At 44.4% G+C, this 20966-nt stretch overlaps 1 protein-coding gene across 2 annotated transcripts in view; it reads right to left on the bottom strand.

The window, feature by feature from the left end:
- LOC121293228 (differentially expressed in FDCP 6 homolog) overlaps positions 1–17940 on the bottom strand; it is a 164806-nt gene extending 146866 nt beyond the window's left edge. For both annotated transcript variants that reach the window (XM_041216078.1, XM_041216080.1), the window contains exons 1-2: positions 17499–17940; positions 8270–8410 (exon numbers count right to left, since the gene is read on the bottom strand). In XM_041216078.1, the coding sequence (XP_041072012.1) occupies positions 8270–8410; positions 17499–17594 (237 nt within the window). In that variant the 5' untranslated portion in view covers positions 17595–17940. The remainder of the gene's footprint in view (positions 1–8269; positions 8411–17498) is intronic.
- Positions 17941–20966: the final 3026 nt, after the last annotated feature.

Raw genomic sequence — 20966 nt, 5'->3', positions numbered from 1 at the left:
TCGGCTATCCTCCACCCCACCCCACAACCCCCTCCTCCAGCTCATGCCCACCCTGCACCCTCCCCAGTCCAATCACTCCGATCACACCAGACCCTTCCTCAGGAAACTCACTTTCCATTCCCTATCCCAAATGGACCACACTCACATCAACACTTTACCTTCTTTCAAATCTTCATCCAAAACATTCATATCTGGGATGGGATTTTAACCCTAATCACCCAAATGAGACAAACAGGCTGGGTAGGCTCTGAAAACGGCTGGGCTGATTTGCTACTGGAAATGGGCCCCGGTCATTGTGATTTTCACTCAGGCTTCTAAACAGGCAGCTAAGCTACCACTGGCAGGGTCCTTCTTTAACTATACAAATGGTGTCCTGACTTAACTCAGGCCTCATTGTGGGGAGTGCCATTCTATCATTATTGATCCATTCAATCCAATAGAGGTCCATTGGATTCAACTGTGGTCCATTTTAACTAATCCAATAAGGGTCTACTTAATCTGACAGGGATGCATTGTATCTGCTAGGAGTCCATTTAATCAAATAGAAATTGCTTCCACCAAATAATGGATCCATTTGATATGGGGTGGTTGGGTGGGGTGCAGGAGGAGAGGGTAATCATTCTATCCAATAGGAATCCAAATGATCTGAGAGATGACTATTCAATCCCACAGATTTCCATTCAATCTGATTGGGATCCACTCAACTCAATAGGAACCCATCCTGTCTATGGGAGTCCACTCAATCAGGTAAAAATCCATTCTGTGCAACATGGGATCTATTCTATCCAATAGGAATTCAGCCTATCTGAAAACAATCTATCCTATCCAATAGGTGACCACTTGATCAGATAAGGGGTATTCTATCAGTAGAGAGCCAGTCAATCCAATAGGGGTCAATTACATTGGGATTCATGCTATCTGACTGGGGTCCAATCGAACTGATAGGGATCCATTCTCTACGATAGTGATCCATTCTCTTTGAAGGCATGTTCTATCCAATAGGGATCCAGTCTATCCAATAGGAATCCACCTTATCTAATAGAAGTTCACTCTATCCAACCGGGATCCATTCTAATCGATAGGAGTTCATTCGATCAAATATTCAATTATAAAAGGTTCTGTCTGATGGATAGGAATCCATTTTGTTAGATAGCTATCCATTTGATCTGATATGGGTCCTTTCACTTCGATGGAATCCATTCTATCCTATGGGGAACAATGTTATCCATTGGGGATCCATTCTCTCTGATGGAGGTCCATTCATTTGGAAATGAATCTATTCGATCTGACAGGAATCTTCATTCTGATAGGGATCCAGTTGGGTCCATCCAATCTGACAGTCATCTATTTTATTCTATTCTGTCAGGTTCTGAAGGGGCTTTGGTAGGGTAGACACTGAGAGATTGTTTCTGCTGGCCAGGGAATCTAACACATGGGAGCACAGTCTCAGGATAAGGAGCCCAATCATTTAGCACTGAGATGAGGAGAAATTACTTCACTGTGAATCTTTGGAATTCTCTGTCCAGAGAGCTATGGATGCTCCATTGCTGAGTATATTCAAGGCTGAAACAGAGTCATTACAGCACAGGAGGCCATTCCACCCATCATCTCCATGCCAGTTTTTTGCAGAGCGATCTAGTAAATCCCATTCCCCCACTCTATCCCCATAGCTCTGCAAATTTACTTCCCTCAAGTGCCTATCCAATTTCCTTTTGAAAATATTCATTGTCTCTGCTTCCACCATCGTCGTAGACAGTGAGTTCCAGCTCATTTTACTCACTAAGTAAAAAGCTTTTCCTCACAACACCTCCACATCTCTTACCCAAAACCTTAAATCGTGTCCGCTAGTCCATGTACTGTCAGCTAACGGGAACTGTCTTTCTTTATCTACCTTATCCAAACCTGTGGGAGGGGGGGATGGAAGGATGGAAAAAATTGGAGCAATGGAGGGACGGGGGAATGAAGGGATGGATGATCAGCCATGCCTCACTTGGTAGCGCTCTCTCCTCTGAATCACAAGGCACTGGGTTCAAGTCCCACTCTAGGGTTTGAGCACGAAAACCAAACCTGACACTCCACTGCACTACCGAGGGAGTGCTGCACTCGGGAGGTGCCGTCGTTCTGATGAGACATGAAATCGAAACCCCGCCCCATTTGCCTGCTTAGGTGGTTGTGAAAACTCCCAAGGTTCTATTTCGAAGAAGGACAGGGGAATTATTAATCCTTTAATCAACATCACAAAAACAGATTATCTGGTCATTGTCACATCGCTGTTTGTGGGATCTTGCTGTCTGTAACTTGGCTGCCACATTTCTTACATTACAACAGTGACTAACTACCCTTCAAAACTCCTTCACTGGCTGTAAAGCAAACTGAGGCTTCCGGTGGTTGTGAAAAGGGTTATATAAATGCAAATCTTTCTTTGATTTGTATCATCTTCCTATTTTCCATACCTCCAAGTTTGGTATCATCAGCCAATTTTGAAATTTTACTCCAATTGTATTCTAATATCCAAATTATTAATATATACCAGAAACAGCAATCATCTTAACACTGACCCTTGGAGAACTCCACTGTCTACCATCCTTCTGTCTGAAAAGCAACCATTTTCTGTTAACCAGCCTTTTATGTGATACTTTGTCATATGCTTTCTTAAAATCCATATAGACAACATCTACCACATATCATTCATCAACCTTCTCTGTTAGTTAATTTAAAAATTCAATTAGACTGATCAAGCACAATCTACCTTATATAAATCCATACTGGCTCTCCTTAATTAACTCAAATTTCTCAAAGTGCCTGTTTAATTTTTCCCTAACTACAGTTTCTAAAACTTTACCCACCACTGATGTTAAACTGTGTCTGTCACATTCGCAAATTTTCAATCCTTTGGCACCTCCCCTATATCTAGGGAGAATTGGAAGATTATAGCAAGCCCTTCCATTGTATCCACTCCCACTTCCCTTCACAGCCTGGAATACGAGCCATCCAGACCAGGTGACTTATCCACTCTGAGCAAAGCCAGCTTTTCCAGTACCACCTTTGAATCAATTTTCACCCTATTTTGCCTATCATCGCCACTTCTCCCAATATTCTGTCAGCATCCTCTAATGGCCTCTCAAGGAATAAAATGATATGGGGAGAAGGCGGGAATGTGGAGTTGAGGCAGAAGATTAGCCATAATTGTATTGAATGGTGGAGTAGGCTGGAGGGGCTGAATGGCCTACACCTGCTCCTATTTAGTATGTTCATAGCATCTGATAGAGATCCATTTGATCCAATGCAGGTTCATTCAGTCTGACATGGATCTGTTTTATCTGATAGGGTCTCTTTGATCCAACAAGGATCCATTCTATCCAACAGGGGTCCAGTCAATCCCACATGGATCCATTTGAATTTGATGGTCGTCTATCCGAATTGAGAGTGATCCATTCAACCCGAGAGAGGTTGATTCAATCTGAGGAAGGATCATTCCCTGCTCATTACTGGCAATCTGTGTGGCAGAGGAAAAGATTTTGTTGGCCATCCGAATCTCTGGCTTCCTTAGGGTTGTTAACTCTGATTGGGTGCATTCCTGGAGGTTTCATCACACGACTTCTAACCGTCCCTCCCCCAACATTGATCGACTGACTCCCCACCCTCATGGCGCCCACCTTCCTTCACCAATTAACAAGTCAGCACACTCTTCATTACTTGACTGAATGATTCTCAACTTCAGTCCTACAGCTCCTTTTTTCTAATCCCCAATGTTTTGTTCTGACTAATGAGCGAAAGTGTTCAATTTTCTTTTCAAAGCTTGCAATTGTTTCGACTGCTCCTATGAATTTTCTCTTGTTGTTCCCAGTAGTATCGTGGAGACCAATCTTCAATTCCTGCAGGCCAATCAGGAAAGGTTGGCAACCCTCAGCTGCCCCCTTCCCCCACCCCCGGGAGTTGGCAGGATGGCACAGCTGTGCCATCGAGAGGTTGGGACCCGGCTCTGATGACTGAAGTGAAGACATCCCTACAAAGCATGATGGGGTTGCCTGGAGGCTGCAAAGGCAGAGCTACCCAGCACTGCCACCTCCCTGACTGGGATTGGAGAACCCCTAACCCACACATGCTCCAAACACTAAATACAATATGGACAAAGCATTGTAATCAAAGGAGAATGTCACCTTTCAGTGTGTCACAAGTTATTCATAGTCTCAGTGGCCATATTACCAGGAACAGGAGTGGAATTATCAACGGTGGCTCAATTGGTTGTATTCTCATCTCTCGAGCCAGAAGATTCTGGGTTTACATTTCACTTCAGACACTTGATTGTAGAATCTTGACTCGCACTCTAGTGCAGTAAAGAGAGAGTGCTGCACTGTCAGAAGTGCCGACCTTCATACCAACTTACAAAATAGGAGCAGAAGTAGGCCATTCAGCCCCTCAAGCCTGCTCCATCATTCAATAAGATCATAGTTGATCTGTTTGTGTTTCGAGTTCCACATTCCCATCTACCCCCAATAATTTTTGATACCCTTGCCTAACAAAATTCTGTCTACCTCCACCTTAAAAATATTCAATGACCCCGTCTCCAGAGCCTTCTGAGGCAGAGAGTTCCAAAGTTGCACAACCCTCTGAGAAAAAACTTCTCTTCATCTCTGTCCTAAAAGGGAAACCCCTAATTTTAAAATAGTGCCCCCCTAGTTCTGGACTCACCCACAAGAGGAAACATCCTTTCTACGTCCACCTTGTCAAGGCCGTTCAGGAACTTGTAAACTTCAATCAAGTCACCCCTCACTCTTCTCAACTCCAGTGGAAACAAGCTCAGTCTGTCTAACCTTTCCTCATAAGACAACCCACTCATTCCATGTATCAATGATGATGTGATACTCAACTAAGGCCTGTCTGCCTCTTAGGTAGACAGAAGATTCACAGGTCAATATTCCAAGAGCAGGGGAGTTCTCCCTGTTTCCTCGCTAAGATTTATACCCCAACCAACATCATTAAAAAGATTATCTGACGGTTGTCACCTTGCTGCTTGTGGGGCCTGGCTAGGTGCAAATTAATTTGAAAGGTAAGTGCTTGTGATATCCCAGAGCTGGGAGGAGGTCCTCTGTAAAATACGAGTCTTTCTCAAACACAAAACGTAATGGTTAAAATCTAAAAAGGGTTGATGCTCTCGAGAAGGTCTGGAGTGTCAAGCAGGACATCACCTCTCTCCATTGCTGGATCCAAGCACTTGTCAGGAGGGAGGATTTTTCCACTTTCCCAGGTAAGGCCAAACAAGTTTGGGGGAGAACTAATATTTCTCCATCCAATTTCACCAATCCCTGCCAACCCCAAGATCCTAAAGTAGAATTTACAGTCAGTTAGAGTTAAATAACAAAGCAGTATGGAGGAGCAGCAAAACAAGAGATGGACTGAGACCTACTTCAACAGATTTCTGTCTAATCCTCGGTCCAATCAGATTTTGTTGTGTACTTGGAGCACCCTCCAGTTTTCCATTAATTATATTAAAGTAAGGCCCCAACTATGCTACTTAGACACCCGTCCAATTTCCTGGCGTTTCTGGTGTGAAACACTCAGGCAGCTCCACTCTCCTGGATGACCCCCACCAGGGAAAGTGAGACACAGACCGAGCAAACTTCCAAACAAGAGGTATCCAATCCCTTTCAAAAATCATTCACAATAATCCAGGCAAGATCTTTGGCATTTGTGACAATTCAAGGCCACCTTCAGATAAACGTATCCATGGAAACACGTGGGGCGTAACCATTATCTGACATGCACTAACTTACCCACAGCAGACAGAGCAAGCTCTCATATTACCATCGTCCTGGGAATAAGTGTACACACATTAGAGAGAAGCTAAATTTACAGACCGTACATGGAGAGAGGGAGGCAGAGGTGTTTCAGAGCATTTGTCCCAGTCAGAGTGAGTGCTGGGCCCACCAGACTCAGTAACACTTCACATTTAACCTTGAACAATCTGTCACCAATTTTTTTAAAAGTAACGCTAGCCTCGTGAGCCTGTCTGTGTTGATGTACAATAAGCCAAGCTCAGACTGCAACTGTTTCCTTCCTCACATGGGCCCCTGGTGATAACTTTCCACAAGCAGCCTCCCCCGATAAGACAGCCAGGTACAACTTAGGAAACATTAAAACATTAAGCTTCATGTGGGGAAAGAGGCAGGGGTGAAAGGACATAGTGCCGAGGGTCTTAGAGACTCCTCTCATCTTGTGGGGCAGGGAGAAGAGATCAACCCAGCTAACTTGGGGCCACAGGCATCAGCAAGTAGTGCAGTGAACTGTTGATGTCTAGGTCTTAAGGCCTTGGAGAGGGTAAAGAAGAGATTTACTTGAATGGTTCCAGGGATGAGGGACATCAAGTTATGTGAGGTCACCGGAGAAGCTGGAGTTATTGTCCTTCGAGCAGAGAAGCTGGAGGTGGGATTTAATAGAGGTGTTCAAACCAATGGGGTATTTTGATAGGGTAAGTGAGGATTCCTCATTCTTCTCAACCTGTCTGCAACCTTTGACACAGTTCACCACACCATCCTCCTCCAACACCTCTCCACTGTTGTCCAGTTGGGTAGGAGTGCTCTCACCTGGTTCCAATCTTATCTATTTAATCGTAGCCAGAGTATCATTTGTAATGGCTTCTCTTCCACACCTTTATCTCTGGTGTCCCCCAATCCCCTGTTATTTCTGTCTACATTCTGCTCCTTGGTGCCATCGTCTGAAAGCACAGTGTTAGTTTTCACATGTACGCTGAACACACCCAGCTCTACCTCACCACCATCTCTCTCGACTCCTCTGCTGTCTCTAAATGATCAGACTGCCTGTCCGATATCCAGTACTGGATGAGTAGAAATTTTCTCCTATTAAAATTTGAGAAGACTGAAGCCATTGGTTTAGAACCCTGAACCAAACTCCATCTCCTAGCTACCAATTCCAACTCTCTCTCAGAAACTGACTGAGGCCGAACCAGTCTATTTGTAAACTTAATGTCACATTTGACTCCAAAATGAGATTCCGATTATATATCAGCGCCGTCTCTCAGATCACCCATTTCTACCTCTATAAACATCACCCAACTCCAGCCCTGTCTCAGCTCATCTACTGCTGAAACCCTCATCCACTGTCTTCTCTGCCTCTAGGTTTGACTATTCCAATGCACCCTGGGCTGATCTCCCACATTCTCATGTCTATAAACCTGAGGTCATTTTAAACTCTGTTGCCAGTGTCCTTACTTGCACCGAGTCCTGTTCACCCATCATCCCTGTGCCCGCTGACTTACGTTGGCTCCTGGTTAAGCAATGTCTTGATTCTGAAATTCTCATCCTTGTTTTCAAATCCCTCCATGGCCTCACCCCTCCCTATCTCTGTAATCTCCTCCAATCCCACAACCCTCCGAGATACTCATCCACAAACATTCACTCCCTCTACCACCAACGCATAGTGGCAAGTAACTCACCTCTTGACTCCCCAAAGCCTGTCCACCATCTACAAGGCACAAGTCATAGTGTGATGGAATATTCCCCACTTGCCTGGATGAGTGCAGCTCCCACAACACTCAAGAAGCTTGACACCATCCAGGACAAAGCAGCCCATTTGATTGGCACCCCATCCACAAATATTCACTCCCTCCACCACCAACGCACAGTAGCAGCAGTGTATACCATCTACAAGATGCACTGCAGCAACTTACCAAGGCTACTTCCAAATCCACGACCACTACCATGTAGAAGAACAAGGGCAGCAGACACATGGGAACACCACCACCTGGAAATTCCCCTCCAAGCCACACACCATCCTGACTTGGAAATATATCGCTGCTCCTTAAACCTCTCCATCCCACTCTCTCTCCTCCTTCAAGACACTCCTGAAAGTCTATCTCTATGACTAAGCTTCTGGTTACCTGTTTAATATCTCCTCTTTTGGCTCAGTGTTAAATTTTTGTTTGATCATGTTCCTGTGAAGCACTTTGGGACATTTTATGCTAATAACACTACATAAATGCGAGTTATTGCTCAGACCTCAGTATATTTCCAGTCATGCGCCTGGGCCAGACATGGGGCAAGCATGAGGTTTCGGAGGGAGGCAGAGAAGCCAGGCACCAGTGTTGTACCCTGTGCTGCTGTGTGTGTGCGTGTGCGTGTGCATGTGTGCGCATGTGTAAGCTCCCCCCACCACCGTCAGCCAGGCTGAATAGAAACAGTTGGTGTGAGCATGGGAACGTCACGCTGACAGCCATGGTTCAGTCAAAGCAGAATCCTGTGCACCGACTCACTTTGTCCAGGATATACTTGTTTAGGTAAGGCATGTAGCCGTGGCTGGAAACAGGTCCATCATTGTCATCACGGAAGTGGTCCTCCAGGGTGGTGGGGTCATGGGGAATGTTCAGCACCGTGTACAGGTTGTGCGACAGCACCTGGAAAACACACAGGAGCATTTCAATGGAGTCCTGTCGATGGGACCAAACAGCACATCACAAAGTCAACTCTCCTCTCACACCACTGGCAGTCGCACTGTGTGCTCCCAGCTCCAGCTCCTTACACCAGTCAGTCCACTCTCACCAGCTTCTCACTGCATGCTCCCAGCTTTCCACACAGTGTCTCCAGCTCCCACTCTCCAGTTCATTCATTTCCACTCTTTACAGCTGTTTACTCATCACTCACAACAGTATTCACACTGACTCTTGGAAATCCAGCTTTCTAGCTTACTACTACACTCTCGCCAATGCATTACTATCCACTCTCTGACTCATTACTCCACACCTTTCCAGCTCAATACTCCCAGTTAACTGTTTCATTGTCCACCATTGTTCACGACGGGGTGTGGCAAGACTGCAGAGCTTAGATCTGATCTGTTGGTTGTGGGATCACTTGCAGCTTCCACTGTTTAACATGCATGCTGTGTTGTAGCTTCACCAGGTTCACACCTCATTTTTAGGTATGCCTGTGCTGCTCCTGGCATGCCCTCCTGCACTCTTCATTGAACCAGGGTTGATCCCCTGGCTTCATGGTAAATGCAGAGTAGGGGATATGCCAGGCCATGAGGTTACAGATTGTGTTCGAGTACAATTCTGCTGCTGCTGATGGCACACAGTGCCTCGGGGATGCCCAGTCTTGAGTTGCTGGGTCTGTTCAAAATCTATCTCACTTAGCTAGTGCCACACAACACGATATAGAGTATTGTCATGAAGCTATTAATGTATATAATGTTATTGGAAATTATTTATCTCAAAATAGAGGTTTAGTCTGTGCGTGTGTCTGTGTGTTTTAATTGGATTAAAGCCAGCTAGTCTGGGTGCTTTTATGTATACTAGCTTTGAGATATAAACAGAGAGATAGAGGTACACTTGCATTTTGTTGAATAGAGCATTCAAAGACTGGGGGTGAAATCTTCCCCCATCAAGGAGAGACCAAGCAATGTTTAGATTACTAATAAATCTGGTTCTGTGAAAGGGGTTTTATTATTAAAGGGATGGATTTTAAAGGGCCTGGTGATACAATGAGAATTTACATTCAAAAAGATGTACTGTGTATAACAGAAAGCAGTTTTGTGTGTGCAGAGCAGAGGCATGTAACATCAAAGCAGCTGTAAGCCTACAACTGTCTGCAAAGGAACCAAATTGAAAGGAACCTCATTTTGAATTTGTAAGGTGAAAATGCTTTGCCTGGTGTCTGGTTAAGTCTATGGGTTGTTGTTGCCTTTAATGGAGATTAGTTTGGGAATTTGTCAAAAAGTTATAATAGTAATAATTTGTAGTCATGTGTATGTGTTTAACTTGTGTAAATTAATAAATGTCTCATGTAGTTTGATGTAAAAAACCACTCGAGAACTGGTGGTTTTATTCTGAATTTAGAGCTGCAACTCAAACACACCACTTAAAAATATAGGTTATGACAGTTGTTTAAAGTTTCCCTCTGGGATTTTAAATAACAGCCTTTTACCAATCACTGTGTCATAACAACTGGGGGCTCTTGCAGGATAAAAATATTTCCAATTCCTTGATTGGTTTGGAATTGGTGAATCTTAAAGTTACAAGTATGAGAAGCACTTTGAATTCAGGAGTTGGTGAGGTATTTATAAGTGATGATGAGACTGCAAGATGGCTTTGGCAATTGCTAAGACTTGTCCGGGAGTAGAAGAGATAACTCAGATTGGGTTGGAGAAAATAACCAAAAGTAAGTTAACAGAGTTGGCAGATAAATTAAAATTGGGGTTATCTACAGAGGCTGGGAAATCAGATATAATTAAAAGCATAGCACAGCATCTACAGTTGGAAGTGAAACCTGACACTAGTGAGTCACAGCTGGAGGTAGCGAGACTTCAATTACAAATGAAGACGTTTGAATTTGAACAAGCAAAGGACAGAGAAATGGTTTTTAAAAGGGGACAGACAGAAAGGCAGGAGAGAAAACAAGAACAGGAAAGGGAATTGTGAAGATAAAGAAGAAGGAAAGAGAAAAAGAGAAAAAGAATTCCAAATGAAAATGTTGTCAGTTAAAAAAAAATGTCAGTAGGTAAGGAAGAATTTGTCTCTAGATAGGACCCAGTGGAGAGATGTTTAAATGTGTACAAGCTCTTCCAAAGTTTGAGGAAAAAGATATTGAAGAATTCTTTATTTCACTTAAGAGGCTGGCTAAATAGATGAAATGGCCACATAAACTGGACATTATTATTACAGTCTAAGTTAGTGGGTAGGGTGCATGAGGTATATGCTTCGCTTTCAGAAGAAACGTCAATGAATTATGATGTGGTGAAAAAGGCTATTTTGAGTGCGTATGAGTAGGTTCCTGAAACGTACAGGCAGAAACTTAGGAATATGAGAAAACAGCCTGGGCAAACTTATATTGAGTTTGAAAGCGTAAAACAAAGTAATTTTGACCGTGGATACGACCAATAAAAATAGGACAACCTATGCAGCTCTTAGGGAAGTAATTCTTTTGGAAAAATTTAAAGATTCAATCCCTTCTGTAGTAAGAGCTCATGCGGAGGAACAGAGGATTGGTTCTGTAAGACAAGCAGCAGAGAAGGCTGATGATTATGAGTCAGCTCGTAGAGCTAAATCTTTTCTCATCACCCCTTCAAATTGGAAAAGGATTAAAAAGTGGGAAGGTGAAAGGAAGGCAGGTATTCAGGGAAGAGAAGGAGCAGCTGGAAGTTCCCAGGAAGTTTTTTCTCAGAATAAAAAGGAAGGTGCTGAAGGTAGAAGTGACATTCGAAAATTGAGATGTTTTCATTGCAATAAAGTGGGGCACACAAAGTCAGTGTGCTGGAGGTTACAGGGAAATTCTGTAGGAATTATTGGGGTCCAGAAAAGCTCTGGAAGTAAAAGTACCATGGGTTTTGAGGTTCAGGCATCGGAGAATCCAGTGGTCTGTGAATGGGTGAAATGGAGAATCAGTGACAGGTAAAGAAGTGTGAATGTGTTCACAGTTTACTCAAGAGAATTCTGAGGAGCAGGTTGCAGAAATGTTTAAAGACGTTGTACGTGAAGGGAAAGTCTTTCCATGTGTACAGGCTGGAGTAGGTAAAGATCTTAAAATTTTAAGAGACACAGGGCTAGTCAATCCTTAATGTTGTGGGATAGTGGTATTTGTTGTTCAGAGGGAGTATTGCAGGAGTAGGAAACAATAAGTGGGGTTTATGGAGGTACTAAGTCTATTCCGTTGTGAAGGTAAATTTAAAGAGCAGGTGGAAGTTGGGTGAAGTTATTGTTGGAGCGGTGGAAAAATTGCCCATTGCAGGGATTCAATTTATTCTGGGTAATGATATAGCTGGGTCACAAATGTGGATGATGCCTGTGGTAGTTGAGCAGCCTATAGAAGCGTTTTCAGCAGAGGTGTTACAGAGGAACATCCTGCATTGTTTCCCGATTGTGTTGTAGCGAGATCAAAACCTCATAGGGCAGACCAGGGAAAACAAGAAAGGTAGGCAGTTCAAAAGCAAGAAGATGGTGTCAAAATCCAATTAGCTAGCACTTTGTTTGATAACATTGTTCAGGAGGAAAGAATACAGGACAATTCAGCTGAAGCTCTACATGTCCCACCCACCTCTACCAGCTTATATTTCATCTCATTTCTATATTTCTTAGTTCTGATGAAGGGTCATACGGACTTGAAATGTCAACTGTATCTCTCTCCACAGATGCTGTCAGACCTGCTGAGTTTTTCCAAGTATTTTTGTTTTAATTCAGCTGAAGTGTTTAACTCAAGGAGGTTAGTGGAGTTACAGAAAAATGATTTGCAATTAAAGCAGTTATGTTAGAAAGCTTATTCAGAAACAGAAGCAAAATGTATTCCGGTATGTTATTATCTTCAGGGAGATATTTTAATGAGAAAGAGGAGGTCGGATCATGTCTCAGCAAATGAAAGCTGGAAGGAGGTGCATCAGATTGTTATCCCATTAGGGTACAGAAATGAGATTCTGAGGAAATTCCACTGGGGGGACATTTAGGAATTAGCAAAACACAGGAAAAGACACGGAGGTTTTTACTTTTGGCCAGGATTGCACAAGGATGTAGTCAAATTCTGTAGAACCTGTCATACATGTCAAGTAACAGGGAATCCACAAACAGTGACTAAGCCGGCACCTATAACCCCTATACCAACATTTGAAGATTTTTTTTAGCAGGGTCATGATTGATTGTGGTCATGATAGGACCTCTTCCTTACACTAAAAATGGAAATCAGTATTTACTGCCAATAATGGATGTGTCTACCAGCTTTCCTCAAGTGATACCTTCACAAAATATTACAACTAAAATGATTGTGGAGGAGTTAATTAAATTTTTTACAAGATATGGTTTACCTAAAGATGAGAAAGAGGTAGAAGTGCAGGACTTTGAAATTGATTTTCCTCTAATCAAATTGGATAATAAGGGGCTGCTTGAAAATTTAAATGAAATGTTGAGCTACCTTCCAAGCAAGTGTCAAAGTGATTTGGAAAAGCAGTCACACAAACCTATTTGCAGAAATAAGTTGGGAAAGAAACATTTAGCTTTACATAATGTATGTATAGAAATGTCATCTTCAATAAGGCAACAACCTTATAGATTAAATCCGGCAAAGTTATCACAAGTACAAAAAGAAATTAATTTCATGCTTCAAAATGATATCATTGACTCTAGTTGCAGTAACTGGAGTTCGCCTATTGCACTGGTACCGAAACCAGATGGAACACCAAGACTGTGTGTGGACTATCGAAAAGTGAATGTGGTGACAAAAGCGGATTCATATCCTATACCACGGTTGGAGGATTGCATTGAGAAAGTGGGACAATCGAAACTTATCACAAAGATTGACTTGCTAAAAGGATATCAGCAGGTTTCGTTGTCGGAGAGAGCAAAGGAGATATTGGCTTTTGTAATGCCAGGTGGACTATACCAGTTTAAAGTCATGCCATTTGGTATGAAGAATGCACCTGTGACATTTCAAAGACTGACAAACAAAGTAATTGCAGGTCCTAGCAATTGTGCTGTTTATATTGATGATCTAATCATTTTCAATCAGACGCGGGAGGAGCATTTAGGGCATCTGAAGAATGACTTACTCGACTACTAAAAGCTAATTTGGTGATAAACTTGGCTAAAAGTGAATTTGCAAAAGCGCAAGTTATGTATCTAGGCCATACCATTGGACATGGTAAGTGGCTCTGGGAGATACGAAAGTCAAGGCTATTGTGGATTTCCCAGTGCCTACAACAGAAGGAGAAGTTTTGAGATTTCTGAGCATGAGTGGGTTTTACCGGAAATTTGTACCAAATTTTAGCCAAGTGGTTGCTCCACTGACTGAACTATTAAAAAGGAACAAGAAGTTTCAATGGACACTGGAGTGTCAGAAGTCATTCGATAGTTTGAAAATTGTATTAACTACAACACCAGTTTTGGCACTACCAATTACACCAAGCAATTTAAGTTGGCCATTGACACAAGCATTATAGGCATTGGGGCTGATAAAAGCAAAATACTGCAGATGCTGGAAATCTGAAACAAAAACAAAAATTGCAGGAAAAACTCAGCAGGTCTGACAGCATCTGTGGAGGGAAAGACAGAGTTAACATTTCCAGACCAGATGACATTGGAATTGAAAAACCGCGAGGGCATTTTTCACAGAAGCAGAATGCACAACAGAGAAGATATTCAACGATGGAAAAAGAAATTTTGGGTTTAGTGTTAGCATTGTAGCATTTTGAAATTTATGTTGCAAACATTTCATCAGAAACAAATGTTTAGTCCTTTGAAGTTTTTGGACAAATTTTGAGACAAAAGTGCAAGACTTTTCAGATGGAGTCTATTATTACAACCATTTAATCTATGTATATTACTGGAAGAGAAAATCTGTTCGTAGATGTGTTACCAAGAGTTTGAAGCTTAAAGGAAGATTGGACATTTTTTTTAAACCTGGACACTGGACTGGCATGATTTCTGTTGACACCAAGGACTTGTGTATATATATATATATATACACACATATATATACACATATATAGTTATGTTAATGCATGCATCTGGCAATTTAATAGTGTAATAAGTTGGGAGATAGTGGGAGATGGGTTAAAAAAATGAAGCCGCCTTTTAGAATTATGACAGTTAATTTTTCGATAGGAAGGGGGATATCATGATGCTATCAATGTATATAATGTTATTGGAAATTATTTTTCTTAAAATAGAGGGTGTGGGTGTGTCTGTATGTGTTTTTATTGGGTTAAAGCCAGCTAGTCTGGGTGCTTTTATGTATAGTAGTTTTGAGATGTAAACAGAGAGGTAGAGGTAGAGCATTCAAAGACTGGGGGTAAAATCTTACACCTAGCTAGGAGAGACCAAGCAATATGTTTATATTGCGAATAAAATTCGTTCTATGAAAGGGGTTTTATTGTTAGAAGAGGTGGAGTTCAAAGGGCCTGGTGATACAATGAGAATTTACATTCAAAGAGAAGTGCTGGGTATAACAAAGCAATTTTGTGTGTGCAGAGCAGAGGCACGTAACATCAAAGCAGCTGGAAGCCTACAACAGTCTGCAAAGGAACCAAATTGAAAGGAACCTCATTTTAAAATTGTACGGTGAAAATGCTTTGCCTCGTGTCTGGTTAAAGTCTATGGGTTGTTGTTGCCTTAGTGGAGGTTAGTTTGGGAATTTATTAAAAAGTTATAATCGTCGTAATTTGTAGCCGTGCGTATATGTTTAACTTGTGTAAATTAATAAAAACCTCATGTAGTTTGATGTAAAAAACCACTCGAGAACTGATAGTCTGATTCCTGAATTCAGAACTGCATCTCGATCACACCACTTGAAAATAAGGGTATGACAGTTGTTTAAAGTTTCTCTCTGGGATTTTAAATAGCTCAACTTTACCAACTGCTGTGTAATAACAGGTATCCTCAATGTGAAGATGGGATTTTGTCTCCACAAGGACTGTGCGGTGGTTACTCCTACCGATACTGTCATGAATAGGAACGAAGGCATCAGAAAGGGTACAGAGGAGGTTTACCAGGACGTTACCAGGGATGAGGGACTTCAGTTCTGAGGAGACGGTGGAAAAATTCAGATTGTTCCCTTTGGAGCAGAGAAGGTTGAGAGGTGACCTTTTTTTATTCTTGCACAGGATGTGGGTGTCACTGGCAAGGCCAGCATTTGTTGCCCATCCCTCATTGCCCTTGAACTGAGTGTCTTGCTAGGCCATTTTAGATTGAAGTTAAGAGTGAAATTGTGGGTTCGGAGTCGCATGTAGGCCAGACCAGATAAGGATGGCAGATTTCCTTCCCCAAAGGACATTAATGTACCGGATGGGTTTTTACAACAATTGATGATAGTTTTCACCTAACGGAGGTTTTGAGATTTTTGTAGAGTTAAGAGAGAAAAACTGTTCCTGTGGTGAGTGGGTCAATAATCAGTGGTCATGAACTTGAAACTATTGGCAAAATATCTAGAGGAAAGATGAGGAAAAATGTTTTCACTCAAAAAGTTGTTGGGATCTGGAATACGACCTGTAAAAGTGGCGGAAGCTGATTCTAAAAATAATTTTAAACAGGAGTTGGACAGATAAAAACCTAGCGTTGCAGACAAAAAGTGGTGAAGTGGGACTAAGCAGGGCTCCTCTTTCAAAGAGCCAGAACTGGCACAATGGTCCAAATGGCCTCTTTCTGTGCTGTAAGCTTCTGGGATTCTATGATTGCTCGTCACCGTCTCTATAACTCATTATCCTCACTCTCTTCAACTCATTACTCTCTGCACTCTCCGGTTCCCTGGGCTATGCGGTACTTATGTTAATTTCCCAGGACACCCCATTAACGTAGGTCAATTATATTGTCTTCTGTTGACTTTTTCCAGCTCGATTTTGCACAGACTTGGATCTCACACCGGCTGGTAAATGAGAGATTTATTAATGGGTTGAGGGGGATTGTGGTAACCTGGGAGTTATAGAGTCAATGTAGGACACAGCTCTGGTGGCAGGGTGTGTACAGGCACTGGGGCAAGGGAGGGGAGTTTAGTGAGCTGAATGAGCTTGTTACAGTCAGTGCAAGCTGGAACAGAAAAAGCTGTTCACCGTAGTTAAACTGTAATAGGAACTTTACCTCAGTAATCTTGAATAATGCACAGATTTAATGTTCTTACCCTTCCATGTGCACCGTTTAAAATCAGGAGTTGGCCTTTTAGGGCAGAGATGAGGAGAAATATTTTCTCTCTGAGGGTTGTGCTACTTTGGAACTCTCGGCCTCAGAAGGTGGTGGAGGCGGGATCATGGAATATTTTTAAGGCAGAGGGAGACGGATTCTTGTTCGACAAGGGAATCAACGGTTACGGGGGTAGATGGGAATGTGGAAGTTGAAACACAAACAGATCAGCCACGATCTTATCAAAGGGCAGAGCAGGCTCGAGGGGCCGAATGGCCTACTCCTGCTCCAATTTCTTAAGTTATTTTTCTTGGCTGGTCCTCCCCCCTTTTAATTTGCCTATTTAATAGTTTGCTTCTTCCCCATTAAGGGGCCTATTTATGAACTTATGACCCTTTCCCTTTTAATGGATGGCACCATCCACTTTCATAAGCCGATTTGGTGGGCGGCACACCAGACAGAAAATTGATCCCCCCCCCCCCCCCCAATCTTCCGTGAAGTCAAACATGGGGTTCCTTAGTGCTCGCTGGAGGGGGCAGAGGTTTGAAATCTCATCCGAAAGAGGGCACCTCCGACACTGCAGCCCTCCCCACCCCCCCCCCCCCCCCCCCAGTACTGGGGAGCATCACCCGAAATCTCAGGAGCGGGATTTGAACCCACAACCTGAGAGAGGCCGAGTGGCTCCCAACTGAGGCACGTTTACCAATCCCAAAGGCTTAGCCAACACTGGGATGAGGGGTGGGAGTTATAGAGGACACTGGGAGAACTTCCTGCACCTTAGTCTCTGCACCGACCTGAGGGCTGGCAGCTCAGAGCTGAAGTGTTTTTTTTTGCAGATAAATTAGATCATTTCCAGTCCCGGACACGATCCCCCCACACTCCTCCTCCTCCTCCCTACCTTGAGTTGAGACTTGGAAACCTTCCCACTCTTCTCGAGGTCCAGGGCGGTGAAGGCGTACCAGATGGATTTAAGCAGTTCACTTTTTAAGTCCATGGCTCACAGCAAATCCCACCGGGAACGAGAGATGTCCAGCTAGTGAGGGAAGGATCAGGCTGCAAACTGATCCGTTCACTGCCGCCCTGGCTCCGGATCCCCTCTGCCCAGCAACCGAGTCCCGGGTCTCCGATCGCAAAACCCGCCCCACTGGTTCTGTTTGGTTCTGTTTTATTCTCTCTCTTTCTCTGTGTCTGTTTCTCCCTCCTGAGCTTCCGCTCTCCTTGACAAAATCTCTCTCCCTCTCTCTCTCGTTCTGCGGACAGGTGAAGCCGCCAGTGGCCGATCAGTTGCCTGGGTGTGTCCTCCGGCCCACAGCACCCGAGTTCACACAGGGGCTGTGAATATATCGCACTGGCTCCTCGAAACCGCCCTCAAATAATTCCAATTATCACCAACAGAGAGAGAGAGAGAGTTTCAAACATATAGTCTCAGCGGTTAAAACAGAAAACCTGCTTTATCCGGGGGCTGGTGACCTGGTAACAGGGTCATCAACATGTGGATAGTGCAAAGGCGACTGCCCAATGTAATGGTCAAGGACACTGAAAGCGTGTGGATAAAGATGCTGACCAGTCTAATGGATAAAGGCACTGACCAGTCACTGACCAGTCTAATGGATAAAGACACTGACCAGTCTAATGGAGAAAGGCACTGACCAGTCTAATGGATAAAGACGCTGACCAGTCTAATGGATAAAGACGCTGACCAGTCTAATGGATAAAGGCACTGACCAGTCACTGACCAGTCTAATGGATAAAGACACTGACCAGTCTAATGGAGAAAGGCAGTGATCAGTCTAATGGCTAAAGGCACTGACCAGTCTAATGGATAAAGGCAGTGATCAGTCTAGTAGATAAAGGCAGTGACCAGTCTAATGGATAAAGACACTGACCAGTCTAATGGATAAAAGCAGTGATCAGTCTAATGGAGAAAGGCACTGACCAGTCTAATGGAGAAAGACACTGACCAGTCTAATGGATAAAGGCAGTAACCAATCTAATGGATAAAGACACTGACCAGTCTAATGGATAAAGACACTGACCAGTCTAATGGAGAAAGACACTGACCAGTCTAATGGACAAAGGCAGTGACCAGTCTAATGGATAAAGACACTGACCAGTCTAATGGATAAAGGCAGTGACCAGTCTAATGGATAAAGACACTGACCAGTCTAATGGATAAAGGCAGTGACCAGTCTAATGGATAAAGGCACTGACCAGTCACTGACCAGTCTAATGGAGAAAGGCACTGACCAGTCTAATGGAGAAAGACACTGACCAGTCTAATGGATAAAGGCACTGACCAGTCTAATGGAGAAAGACACTGACCAGTCTAATGGATAAAGGCAGTGACCAGTCTAATGCATAAAGACACTGACCAGTCTAATGGAGAAAGGCAGTGACCAGTCTAATGGAGAAAGGCACTGACCAGTCACTGACCAGTCTAATGGATAAAGGCACTGACCAGTCACTGACCAGTCTAATGGATAAAGGCAGTGACCAGTCTAATGGAGAAAGGCAGTGACCAGTCTAATGGATAAAGACACTGACCAGTCTAATGGATAAAGGCACTGACCAGTCATTGACCAGTCTAATGGATAAAGACACTGACCAGTCTAATGGATAAAGGCAGTGACCAGTGTGTTCATAACGACACTGGCCAGACTAACATATAGGCCAGGATTTTATATTCGTCGGGCAGGCTCAGCAGGGACATGCAGGGGGTGTCAGGAACCCGACCACCGCCCACGATCGGCTCCTCACTGCCATTTTACATGGGCGGGCCAATGAAAGCCCTGCTCAGTGTAATGCGCGACTCTGGCATCAGCGTGAAGGGGCGGGTAGGGGTGGGAGCTCAATGTCCACTGGGTCCAATAGCCCAGCGGCCGATTCACAAGCTGCTGTGGCAGCCATGTGAAGGCTGCCAGTGACTCGGAGGATCCAAGCTGTGGAGAATGTCAGTGGTGAACGCAGCAGGCGGGAGGGCAGCTCGGCGGGTTTCCAGACCAGTGTCTCGCTGTCCTCCTGGAGGAGGTGGCAGCATGCCCAGATATCCTTGTCCCAAGGGACAGGAGGAAAAGGCCCGCCCACCTCACCAAACATGCCTGGGGGGAGGTGGCATCCAGGGTGAGCTCCCATGGATGTGGTGAGACGCACCTGGGTGCAGTGTCCCAAGCGTTTCAATGACCTCCTGCGATTGGGAAGGGTGGGTACCGTGTTGGCATGGGTCACTTAGCACAGCAGCTAGGAGTGTGCCCCCTCCCCTCCCCGCCCCACCCTCTCCCAGGACCGCAGGGTTTTTAGAGTCTGAGTGAGTGGCAAATTTCAATGAGGCAGCATCTGGACAAGGAGGTCAGCCTGGCTGCTTGGAGTGAGTGTCTGGCGGCTCCAGGGTCACGATGTGGCTGAGCCCAGTAATGTTTCACTCAGGTGGGGTTGGCCAGACTGCACTGGCGCTGCAGGTACAGGGTGGAATAATCAATGCTCCTCTGAACTTTCAGGAGAAGACAGCCCACAATAATGCTGAGGGGTTGTGGACTGGCAGAGGACCGCCCCACCTTCTAATCCTGTCCAGATACGAGCAGGAGGCCCTGGAGCTGGAGAGGCTCCATGTGCCCAGGTCAACCGGCCGGGGTGAGGTTGGGGTGCCAGTGGGAGGTAAAAGCGCAGTACGCTGAGGTCAGAATGTCTGTAAGAGCAACCATTCCACTGTTATCTCTCTACTGGTGTGACCATCAAACATGGAATCCCCATTGATAATGGAAAGACGAGGGCTCCCTGATCCGGGTGCCAGTCATGCACAGTAACAGTGTAATGACTTCAACTAATGACATGTCCTTATTCTTCCTTTCAGGCTCACCAGAAGCCCATCGGGGTCAGGAGCCTGAAGGACTGCTGCTCTCTGCAGAGGACACAGAGGATCTAAACGCACCAGCATTACACCCTCTCAGCCAGGCAGGCACCAGTGCAGAAACCAGCACCTGGGTGGCATTAGATTGATGGCTACTATCTCACTGCACATTGGTGAGGCCACTTCACTCTCGCTTGAGGTGCAGGTGGAGGCAAAGAGTGCCCAGGGCGTAGGCAGTCGGAGGACTGAAGGGGACAAGGAACATGCTCAGTCGGTGGCTGATGATGTGTCTCTGGAATCGTCCCTGAGGCAGCAGATGCTGGATATCCAGCAGGGTACCCAGGAGGATCTGGCGGAGATACATGCGAGAGTGCGTGCCATGGTCTCCATGATGGAGGAGTCCATGCGGAGCATGAGCAATGCAATGACCCTCATGGCCAAGCGCCATGCTTCCTCCATGAAGACAGTGGCGACTCTCATGGAGAGGCCCCTCCAGGAGCTGAATCAAGGGTTCCTGGGAAC

This window comes from Carcharodon carcharias, chromosome 21 (assembly GCF_017639515.1).
Source record: "Carcharodon carcharias isolate sCarCar2 chromosome 21, sCarCar2.pri, whole genome shotgun sequence".
Lineage (NCBI taxonomy): Eukaryota > Metazoa > Chordata > Chondrichthyes > Lamniformes > Lamnidae > Carcharodon > Carcharodon carcharias.
This window is presented reverse-complemented; position numbering and strand designations above follow the sequence as displayed.